Source organism: Lactuca serriola, chromosome 5 (assembly GCF_051521515.1).
Source record: "Lactuca serriola cultivar US96UC23 chromosome 5, Lser_US96UC23_V15, whole genome shotgun sequence".
NCBI lineage: Eukaryota > Viridiplantae > Streptophyta > Magnoliopsida > Asterales > Asteraceae > Lactuca > Lactuca serriola.
This window is the reverse complement of record NC_136412.1, coordinates 36,830,266-36,842,766: the sequence shown is the minus strand read 5'-3', so window position 1 is coordinate 36,842,766 and position 12,501 is coordinate 36,830,266. Positions and strand designations below refer to the sequence as shown.

General features: G+C 41.1%; 1 protein-coding gene across 1 annotated transcript; it reads right to left on the bottom strand.

Moving 5' to 3' along the window:
- Positions 1 to 7,814: 7,814 nt before the first annotated feature.
- On the bottom strand, positions 7,815 to 8,834 carry LOC145049428 (uncharacterized). The gene has a single exon (XM_078997840.1). The coding sequence runs from the start codon at positions 8,832 to 8,834 to the stop codon at positions 7,815 to 7,817; it is 1,020 nt and encodes a 339-aa protein (XP_078853966.1).
- Between the last annotated feature and the right edge of the window lie 3,667 nt (positions 8,835 to 12,501).

Genomic DNA, 12,501 nt, shown 5'->3' with positions numbered 1-12,501 from the left:
ATTGATAATCAACATAAATCCTTCAAAACCCACAAACATTCATTGGTTTTCAGCCAAAGTCAACCAAATAAGAGTATTGCCCACTCATGGCAACAAAGTAACAAGAACAATAATTAATTTGCATCAAGAATCTACCTAAGACTTGAAAAGATGAAAGAAATTGAGTATTTTGCTCTCCAAATCGTCACTTTCAGGTCTCCAATGGTGGAAAATTCGTGAATGAGCCTCTAGATCTGATCCCCAAAGGTTATGGTGTGCCAAATGACCGAAATGCCCAAACTGGGTAGTTGCGTGGGTACCCGCGCGACGAAAATCTCACCTGCGCAAATGTTGTTGTAATGCTATTGGTCCTTCCTTCCACCACTCCACCCTTCCACTACCAAAGATTCCTTTGGTCCCCCCCCCCTTTGTCCATGTAATTTGAATCCACCAATCATCATTTAGCCACCAAATGGATGCTCCAAGCCCAAAATTAGAAATTTATGATCCATCTTCACAAGCCCAAATAATCCAAGCCAATAACTTTCAAAGCCCAATTATACTTCTTTGATTCCGCCAAGCCCAATAATGCCTCGGGAGTCCACTAAGCCCGTCTCCAATCAACCCGCAACCGCAACAAGCACCGAAAATCTACAAAATATCTCATGCAACATAAAAAGCACCCGGTATGATCCATAATAAAGAAAATAAAGAATATATAATGCAATAATGATAAAAAAATCTAAAAAAATCTAAAACAAACTAATAAAAATAAGGAAATAAAATAAGCTATCAAATCACCCCAAGCTTAAACCTAAATTGTCCTCAAGTTAGAACAAGACTAATATGAGATCGGGATGAGTTAAACTAAAAAGGAAAAAGAAAGGTACCATAGAACTTGGTCAACATCAGTCAACATGGTCAGAATTAGTCCTTCATGGAACCTACGCATCTTCAAAATGTTCCCCGCTTTAGAGCCATAAACCACATTCTCAACCACTTGATGGGCGAATAGATCACGACTGGATGCGGTCGCGGTGTGCAAGACAAAGGAAACAGAGATGCGCCCAGTGGGGGCACTTTAAATCACCAATGTAGACCATAGTGCATGAAGGAAAGGCGCCTCTTCACACACTATGATTCCTACATTTGTCAGGCCAAAGTGTATAATAACGAAATAGGGCTTTGCAGCACGGCCTCCGGGCAAACATTCGGTTTCAGAGGCTTCTCCCTTGTACTGTCCTTTACAGTCTACTGTCTCATCGTCGGGGCCTTTTCTCACCAAAAATCAAAAAAAAAATAAAATAATAAAAATTCTACTTAACCTAAATCTAAACCTAACACCCTAAATCTTCAATCTTGAACTTCTGTTATTGGGTCTTCAATCACATTTGTTGCTTGACATTCAGATTTTTTTTTGAATCATATATAACATGAGTCTTGAACTTGGAATCTTGTTCTTCTTTTTGTGTTGCTCTTTTTCTTCATTTTTCTTCTTTGCTTTTGTTACTTTTTTTTAATCATCTTTTATAGGCTCTTATTGTCTTCACTTTTTCAAATTTCTTCATTCTTTGTGTTGCTTCTTGGAAGGTCTAAGGAATTTCACCAAGTAACATAGGGCTCCAATAGTGAAAATTAAGTGATAGATAGAGGCTAACATGAACACCTAATGATCATTGACAATGTGCCAAGATCAACTAAAAAGGGGGGAAATGACTCAAAAATGGGTGTTACCCAAAATACTTGGTCCCAAAAGATGTGAATTGGGGGGCTCACTTCAAAGTTCATCAAGCACCTCAATGCAAGGTGTGATAAACAAAATCTATCTAGCTATCTACTCTAGACTCCTAAAAAAATAACCTATCTTAAAAAGGTGGTGAGAATCTAACTAAGTAAGGATCGGACGAGACTCGGGAGTACTAAGGGGTACTCCCCACAAAACCAAGATGCGAGTCTTCAATATCTTCAATGTCTTCAAAATACCTTACCGGGCTAGTCTTTGCTCGCACACATTAGCATGACCAACCACATCCCTCCGCACCTAGACCCAATCAAGCTACCTGCATCTGACCCCCACTCAAGCGGTCTCAAAGTGGTATGTGAGGCTCAAAACGTGTCCCATTTATCAAATACAAGGAATTCCATATCAAGACCCGAGACCAATCTATGATTCAATACTTATGACTCGGCGCTATGGTACATGTAGGGATGAGAAGACAAGAGAGAAAAAAAATGCATGAACTTAAACTAGAATGCATCTAAAAAGTATGAAAATTAGAAAAGAAAGAAACAAAATATGCAATTTTTTTTAATTTTTTTATGCAATTTTTTTATGAATGACCTAAATGACTTACTCTAAATGCAACAATATACAACCTAATTGCAATAATAAAAAAAATAAAAAAATAAAGAATACCTCACCCCAAGCTTAAAATTAAGCATTGTCCTCAATTCTTAGGATGAGAGTAAGGAAGGATCATACCGGGATCAAGGTGGAGGAGACCCTCGAGGGGGATAACCGCCTTCAGGCCGAAAATGATACCAAAGGTCCTCCATGTAAGTGTTGTTGTGTGCTTGTTGTTCCTTTATGCGGTGGATGGCTGCGGTGTTTCTATTGCCCTGGAGGCGCAAGGAAGCAAGTTGGCTATAAATATCGAGAGGAAACTCGTGTGCGGGGTCGGGCTCATTGTGTTGCTGGTATGAGTGGTAATCATGTTGTGGCTGGAAGTGTTCTCCCGAGGGCTGAAAGTGTTCTCCCGAGGGCTGAAAGTGTGACCCGGAGGCTTGACCTAGATAAGGTGGTGGCAACTGGCGGATCGGGAGATCATAATGGTCTTCAGCCTCGAATGGGCTATCAGCATTGTCAGGGTCCACCTGCATGTCATCATCCGTTGCTGCATCATCATCGTCTGGCAACTCTTGAGGCAAGAACCATGTTTCGGGGTCATTGGTGGTGAAGGCGGAGATACTTGGATTGGGCAAGATGTAAACTTGGTCCTTGACATGGTTGAGCCAAGAGAAATGTCCAGGAAGAGTAGGATGAGGTAGCAGTAATTCCATCCGGATGAGAGTTATGCAATCGAGAAGGTAGAGAGGTGGATCATCCACTGGTACATATTAAGATTCTGGAAATTGAAGGCCCATACCCAAACCAATGAGGGTAATGAGACCTCCATTACAAATGTCACCAGTGGTCTTCATCCTGAGGCTGTCACATTTGTCTAAAAAGAAGGTGGCGAAATCGGGTAAAGACCAACGTTGGCTCGACATGCAGTAGAGAAAATACAACTCAACGGTGTTGATTTGTCCCGGCTCGTGACGAGCAAAGATAGAAGTGGATAGGATCCGATGGGCAATTCTCCAGCAAGGATGGATGATAAAGGGGTCTTTTTGGCGATTGGGATTGAACTTGGGAAGGCTCGTGATTTGGGTCCAAAAGTCTACTTTGGGCAAGCTTTTAAATTGAGTCCATTGATAGCTGTAAATTTCGGAGTTGTTGATGTCATATGTGCCCATGATCTTGTTGAGTTTTTTGTACTTGAGTCGGTGTTGCAGACCCTGGAGTTTGAAAGTGAGTACCCTCGTCTTGTCATTTCGGGCATAGGTGGAGAGGAATTCGAGTGTGGGCTGCTTATAGGTATGTGCAGAAAGATCGAGAAACTCGTGCCAACCAATGTTGAAAAATAGTTGTCGCAAGTGGTTGTCAAGGCCGAGGTGCTCTATAGAATCTTGGTGGTAAAATTTTGTGGCGCGGATTGCACGCTTTTGAAGGTTGGATTTGAACTCTCGGCTTTGGGCACTCGTGAGGGTAAGGTTCCCATCACGATCAACATGGTCGGTGGACATTTTCTTGGATGGCCCCGAGGATTGAGCTTCACGAGAAGAACCATGAGATGTGTGAATGCTCTTGTCCCGTGGCATTGTACCTGTGAATAAACCTAGCAAAGACAAAAACGTGGATAAAATTATCCTTCACACTCGCCTCACACCAATCCAATCAAACCAAATACTTAAAACCGGGCAATATTCCAAATTGGCAATTTGGCACAATGCAATTCAATCCAATCAATTCAAGGCAAGCTAAGACTAATTCTATTTAACCTAATGCATAGCACAAGTCTAGTAAAATTACAAATTGAATGCAATAAATTAAAAGGAATTACCAACTTCGTATGTTGAAGTCCGAAAGAAATCCGCAAAAATCCGCACCCCAAGCTTGAACTTTGGCCCACAAATTAAGTCTTTCGAATCTCCGGTGAGAAACAATAATTTTTGAATTTTTTTTTTCAAAATGTGTGGCGGTGGCCGGCGGTGGCGGTGGCGGCGGACGGTGGCCGGCGGCGGAGTAAAGTTTTCTGGCGAGCTGATTTTCCCAAATTAATAGTAGATCAGAGTGCACGAGATGATTTGGTAAAGAATGCCCCAAGAATTTTCGAGTTTTGATGGAATGTGGAGGCGGAACGGCCGTTTTACGATTTTCCGGCGAGGGTGGGAATGTGGCGGCAGTTGCTGTTTACCGGTGAATAGATGGGTGGGGGTTTGTCGGAATTAGGTGGGGAGTAGAGCGGGGGTAGAGCGCCGGCAAAACAAGCAGCGTTGAGGCGGATTTGTTGATTTGCGATTTTTCGGTGGCGACGTGAGGATCGGCGAAATTGGGGAGCAGATGGAGTGTCGCTGTAGGAGAAGGGGTAACCGGTGGTGGGGCTTGGAAGCGGTGGCAGCGGAGGAAGCTGATCGGAAACGGCAGCGGCGAACGATGGAATCGTCGGTGGAGCTTGCAGCGGCGAGTTTTCGTTGACGGGAGGGAAAAGGGGACAAAGAAGGATCTGACGGTTTAAGGGGGGTATAAGGAGGAATGGGTCAGGTTTTCGGGTCGGAAGGGGGTTGAAACGGGTGTGGGGCTGTCTTCCTGGTGGAGTTATAAGAGGGGGGGGGGGGGTTCGCGCAACTGAATGTGGAATTTTCTTCTTAGCCGCGCAAACATCTGCGAGGGTGGGCACTAGCCGCGCGCAACAATCAGAGAGAACCCCATGTTGGTGCAATTTGGAACTTGGAACCTGCGCAACTGGGGTGGGCCGCGCAACTGTTGCGAGGGTACCTGCGCAGATTTCAAAATTTTGGCATTTTTTCAAACTTCACCAAGATCATTGGTAGGCTTCAAGATGCTTATTTTTAGACCAACTTCAAACTTAGAAACATCCAAAATTTCAAACGGACATTATTTATTCACATTGCATTTATTTAATGTCTTTGCCAAGACATAGTCCCGCTTCCATCAACTTTCGTAATTTGGGATTTCCAATGTTATGTTGTCGAATTCTCCCGTATCAAAGCCTTCATAAAATGGTTTCAAGCGGTGTCCATTCACTTTGAATATTTGATTTGTTTCCAAACTCTTAATTTCAACCGCACCATGATCAAACACTTTTATAACAATAAAAGGTCCGTGCCATCGAGATCGCAACTTTCCTGGGAATAGATTTAAGCATGAATGATAAAGAAGAACTTTTTGCCCCGAAATAAAATGCTTTCGAGTGATGTGCTTGTCATGAAACGCTTTTGTCTTATCTTTGTAGATGCTTGCGTTTTCGTAAGACTCGTTCCTCAACTCCTCGATTTCTTGAAGTTGCATTTTTCGGTGCTTTCCACTTTCTTCAAGATTGAAATTGCACTTTTTAACCGCTCAATATGCCTTGTGTTCCAATTCCACCGGTAAATGACAAGAATTTCCATAGACAAGGCGGAATGGAGACATACCAATTGGAGTTTTGTAGGTGGTCTGATACGCCCATAAAGCATCTTCTAACTTCAAGCTCCAATCTTTTCGGGTAGTGTTGACGGTCTTTTCAAGAATTTGTTTGACTTCTCTATTTGACACTTCGGCTTGGCCATTTGTTTGTGGATGGTAAGCGGTTGATATCCGGTGTCTGACACCATATCTCTTTGTCATTGATTCCATCATTTTATTGCAAAAATGAGTGCCCCTATCACTCACCAAGGCTCTCGGTACACCATATCTTGCGAAAATGTTTGACTTCAAGAAGTCAATTACAGTTTTTGAATCATCATGCCATGTAGCCTTTGCTTCAACCCACTTTGAAACGTAATCAACCGCCAAGAGTATATAAGTATAACCAAAAGAAACGGGGAAAGGGCCCATGAAGTCGATTCCCCACACATCAAAGATTTCACAAATAAGGATAAGGCTTTGAATCATCTCATGCCTCATGGATACAGTTCCCGTTCTTTGACATCTATCACAACTCTTGCAAAATAGATATGTATCTCTTGACATTGTTGGCCAATAGAGTCCGCATTCGAGCACCTTTCGCATGGTTTTGTTTTGACCAAAATGTCCTCCGCATGCATACTCATGGCAAAACTTCAAAATCGACTCAACCTCATTTTGATGAACACACCTCCGTATGAGTTGATCCGGACAATGTTTCCAAAGATAAGGGTCATCCCACACGTAGTATTTGGAATCACTCTTCAACTTGGCCTTTTGGTACTTGGTAAATGCATGAGGAATTTCTTTAGTAACCAAGTAATTCACAATATCCGCGTACCATGGAATGGAATTTGACATATAGAAGAGGTGTTCGTCCAGGAATTCATCAAGGATAGGAGAAGAAGAATCACCAATATTCAACCGACTTAAGTGATCCGCAACTAGGTTTTCAGCACCACTTTTATCCTTTATCTCAAGATCGAATTCTTGTAAAAGAAGAATCCAACGAATCAACCGTGGCTTGGCATCTTTCTTGGTCATGAGATACTTCAATGCGGCATGGTCAGAATACACAATTACTTTTGTCCCAATAAGGTATGGCCGAAATTTCTCCAAGGCAAATACAATGGCTAGAAGTTCCTTCTCGGTGGTGGAGTAATTGGCTTGAGAATTATCCAAGGTTTTAGAGGCATAGTAGATGACATGTGATGCTTTGCCCTCTTTTTGACCTAAGACCGCTCCAATAGCAAAATTGCTTGCATCACACATTATTTCAAATGGAAGCTCCCAATTTGGAGGTTGGATTATTGGGGCAGAAGTGAGCAAGTCTTTAAGTTTGTCAAAGGCTTCTTGGCATGCAACATTGAAGTCAAAATCGATATCTTTTTGAAGAAGAAGGCACATTGGTCGCGTGATCTTGGAGAAATCTTTGATGAATCTTCTATAGAATCCCGCATGGCCCAAGAAAGATCTCACTTCTCTAACACACGTTGGGTAAGGAAGGGTTTGGATGACATCAATTTTGGCTTTATCAACTTCAATGCCCTTTTTAGAGACGATGTGTTCCAAAATGATTCCTTGATTGACCATGAAGTGACATTTCTCAAAGTTTAACACCAACTTTTTCTCAATGCACCTTTTCAAAATCTTCTTAAGGTTACCCAAGCATTCATCAAACGAATTGCCATACACGGTGAAATCATCCATGAACACTTCGATTATATTTTCAACATACTCGGAGAAGATACTCACCATGAATCTTTGGAATGTGGCGGGGGCATTTCATAATCCAAATGGCATCCGCTTGTAGGCAAATGTGCCAAAGGGGCATGTAAAAGTCGTTTTGTCTTGATCTTCGGGGGTAACGGGTATTTGGTGAAAACCCGAGTATCCATCAAGGCAACAATAATGTGATTTGCCCGCCAATCGCTTGAGCATTTGATCAATGAAAGGAAGAGGGAAGTGATCTTTCCGTGTGCTTGAATTCAACTTTCTATAATCAATGCACACCCTCCATCCATTTTGAACTCGAGTGGCTACCATTACGCCTTTGTTATTCTCAACAACCGTGATTCCCGTTTTTTTGGGAACCACTTGCACCGGACTAACCCATTTGGAGTTGGAAATTAGGTAAAATCATATCCGCATCAAGTAACTTGATTATCTCCTTCTTGACAACTTCCATCATGGGAGGGTTTAATTGTCTTTGGGCTTCCCTCCTAGGCTTGCAATCATCTTCCATAAGTATCTTGTGAGTGCATACATTATGACTTATCCCCTTGATGTCCGCTATGGTCCACCCCATGGCCTCTTTATGCTCTTCCAAGACTTCAATCAATTGGTTTTCTTCAAAGTCTTTCAATTGAGAAGAGATAATCACCGGTAGAGTCTCATCTTTACCTAGATAAGCATATTTCAAATGGCTATGTAAGACTTTCAATTCAAGTGTGGGTGGTTGGATTATGGAAGGTGACATCTTGATTGGAGAATGAGATAAGGAAACTTGAGAAACATCCTTCTTTGTGGAATTAGTAATTTCTAAAGCCTTCACAATATCTTCAACTTCGGAATCCAATGTATACAAATCCAAGGTATTCTTCAAACTTTCACCTTCAAGACTCATGTTAAGCACCATCTTCAAAAGATCCCCATTTGATAACTCGAATAATTGTTGGGTGATTGGCTCAATCACATCAACTTGATACAATGGAGATATGTTGCTAGGATATCTCATTGCTTCAAAGATGTTGAAGTGAATGGTCTCTCCATCAAACTCCATGATGATCTTCCCATTGTGGACATCAATAATCATGTGAGCGGTATTCATGAAGGGTCTTCCAAGGAGAATCATAGATGACTTGGAAGGAGTTGTTTCTTCAAGGTCAATGACATAGAAATCCGTGGGAAATACTAGTTGATTGACTTGAACTAGTACATCCTCCAACACGCCTCTTGGAAATACACTTGACTTGTCTGCTAATTGAATGATGACTCCAGTTTCTTCCAAAGGTCCAACATTAAGAGATTGAAAAACCGAGTATGGCATGACATTGATTAAGGCTCCAAGATCTAGCATGGCACTTTCAACATGTAAATCACCAATGGTACAAGGTATAGCAAACATTCCTAGGTCTTTTCATTTGGGTGGAAGCTTCTTTTGGATGACCGCGGATACATTTGCATTGACTTGAATCTTCTCATTTGTCTTGAATTTTCTCTTGTTGGTGCACAAATCCTTAAGAAATTTGGCGTAACATGGGATTTGCTTAATGGCATCCAATAGTGAAATGTTGATTTGAACCTTACGGAAAGTCTCAAGAAACTCTTTCTCTTCTTCTTGTTTCTTTGAGGAAGCCAATCGGGATGGAAAAGGTGGTGGTATGACCAATGGTTTGATGGGTTTGTTGGAAGGATCGGGTTGAACAACATTTGGCACAACCGGTTCCTTTGGAGGAACTACAACTTTTGGAGGTTCCACAATGATCACTTCATCTTTTTCTTCTCTTGAAACTCTTTTAGGTTGACTTTCTCCAAGTGTTTTCCCACTTCTCAAGGTGATGGCACTCACATTGGGGTTCTTCTCGGTTTGTGATGGAAGTTTACCCCTCTGTTCTATCTTGTTGAGAGCGGTTTCCAAGTCTCCAATTTGTGCTTGAATGTTGGAGAAGGTATTCTTGGTTTCTTGTTGAAATTGGGTTTGGCTTTGAGCAAGAGAAGTGACAAGTTCTTGAAGGCTCATTTGATGGGTACCACTTGATTGGCCTTGTTGTGGAGGTTGTTGGTAATTTGGAGGGTTATAAGAATTTTGTGGATATGGAGGTTTTTAGGATTGGTATTGTGGATGTTGGGGTCTCATCAAAAGATTTGGTGGATTTTGCTTTAGTAGATAAGGGTTGTTTTGGTTATTCCTCCAATTTGGCTTGAAATTGTTTTGAAGTCCCATGGGTCTTGGTTGACCTTGATATCCGCCCATTGCATTCACATCTTCCGGTTCACTTCCAAGTGTGGGACACTTATCCGTATAATGGCCCGTCATTGCACAAATACCACATACCATCAATTGTTGACCACTTCCCACCACCATTTGACTTAACACATTAGTCAAATCCAAGAGCTTTGATTCCAAGTGTTGAGTGTTGCTAACTTCACCAACCACTTGTGTAGAATTTCTCTTCATGTCATTTCGAGTCCCAAAATTCCTTTGATTTTGAGAAATGGTACCAAAAAGTAATCGGATCTCGTGAGGGGTTTTGTTGAAGATGTCACCACCACTTGAAGCATCAATCATCCTTCGATCTTTTTCATTCATACCCTCATAAAATTGTTGAAGAAGTAGTTGTTCGGGTATATTGTGTTGAGGACAACTTGTACACAAATTATTGAAGCGCTCCCAAAAATCATGAAATGTTTCATTTTCCCCTTGATGAATCCCCAAAATGTCACTTCTTTGGCTTGAAATGCGGGAGGTGGGATAGAATTTGTTATTGAAGGCCTTGAGTAACTCTTCCCATATGTGAATTGATCGCGGTGGTAAGTTGAATAACCACTCTCTAGCTTTGTCTTCCAAGGTGAGCAGGAAGGCGATTAGCTTGAAATCATCCAATGTCACATTGTCGGGCAACATGCTAACACATATCATATGAAAGGACTTCAAATGCTTTTGAGGATCTTCTCTATCCAACCCATGGAATTTGGTTAGTTGATGGATGAAAATTGACTTCAATTCAATCCCTCAGCGGTTTGCGGGATAAACAATAGCAAGAGGTGTGTGAGTAACATCCGTTTCCATCATTTGTCTACGTGTCAACTCTTGGGGGGATTGGGTGGATTGGGATTATTGGGATATTGTTGCAAGTAATTGGGTGGTTGATGATAAGGTGGGTAAGGGTATTGGTTGTGATTGTAAATTGGTGGTGGATAAGCTTGGTAATTAGGATATTGGTTGTAGGGGGGTTGTTGTTGTGGGTACATTTGAGGGGGTTGGTAATTGGGTTGATTTGGGTAATGTACTTGTCGTTGAACTTGAAAAGCATTGCTTTGAGGTTGGTTGTTTTGGTGGAAGTTTTGGTTTTGTGGTTGATAATTGGGTTGGTTTTGAGGAGGGGCTTGATTCCATGGTGGCATATCAATGAGAGGTTCTTTTGGTTGTTGTCTTGGTTGATGGGGTGGCGTATTGGCATCTTGATTGATTGGGTTTGGGTTGGGATTGTGAGGTGGAGTGTGATTCATGGCTATGTGGTTTTCAAACGGAATGTCTTCAAAGGAATGACCAACAATTGGAGAACTCGGTTCGGTGTCGGTATCACTTGAAGTATGAACTTGATCTTTTATGTTGATTAGTGGAGAAGAGGAAGAAGCTTGAACGAGTTGTTGTTGCTTTGCTTGTTTGGCTAACTTTTTCAACCTTTTTGCTTCTTTTTCAATTTCCGGATTGTAGAGTAGTTCACCGGTTCTTGTAGACCTAGGCATAAACAATCAAATAACAATAACCAATTTCCCCGGCAACGGCGCCAAAACTTGATGGGATGTCAAGCCCACCAAGAAAATTACACCATTTGATTGCTAAATAAACGTAATATAAAGGTAAAAAAGGGGTATCGATCATTGGGGAAATGGTTGTATTCAATCACCAATGCAATTCAATAGAACTAGTGAAATTAAACTAACTAACTACAATTAAACTAAAAGGAGGGTGTTTGATTACTTGAAAACTAAAATACTTGAATAACTAAAAACCTTGCAATTAAGCAAGTTGATGAGATACTCAAAGGTTGGGAATAATTGGTTAACTAAGGCAATTCAACACAATGAACATTTGTATGTTTATCATTAGGATCTAATACAAAGCTTATCCTTCATCCCAAATTGGTTATAGCAATCATGAAGCATGATATGCCAATATTCCTCATAGGTAGTATGGAGGTTGGGGAAGCCCACAATACACCTTCTTAATTAAGATCAAGGGTCAATTGAAGCAATTAATCCCAAGAAATCAATTAGCCTTAAGACTGAAGGAATCCCCAATTCCTAGAGGATGTCAAATGCTTACACATCCATAAAGGAGCTATGATTCATAAGCTAGAGATGATTTCTACCATCATAAAGCCTTTGTTCTAGATAAATTCAATGAACCAATGCAAAATCAATGAAACAAATCAACCATTGCCCAATCAAATACTAAGCTCATGATCAAAGCATAAAATAAGCATAAAAATTGTAAACTAGAATCATAAACATGGAATAAATTGATAATCAACATAAATCCTTCAAAAGCCACAAACATTCATTGGTTTTTAGTCAAAGTCAACCAAATAAGAGTATTACCCACTTATGACAACAAAGTAACAAGAACAATAATTAATTTGCATCAAGAATCTACCTAAGACTTGAAAAGATGAAAGAAATTGAGTATTTTGCTCTCTAAATCGTCACTTGCAGGTCTCCAATGGTGGAAAATTCGTGAATGAGCCTCTAGATCTGATCCCCAAAGGTTATGGTGTGCCAAATGACCAAAATGCCCAAACTGGGCAGTTGCGTGGGTACCCGCGCGACGAAAATCCCACCCGCGCAAATGTTGTTGTAATGCTATTGGTCCTTCCTTCCACCACTCCACACTTCCACTACCAAAGATTCCTTTGGTCCCCCCCCCCTTTGTCCATGTAATTTGAATCCACCAATCATCATTTAGCCACCAAATGGATGCTCCAAGCCCAAAATTAGAAATTTATGATCCATCTTCACAAGCCCAAATAATCCAAGCCAATAACTTTCAAAGCCCAATTATACTTCTT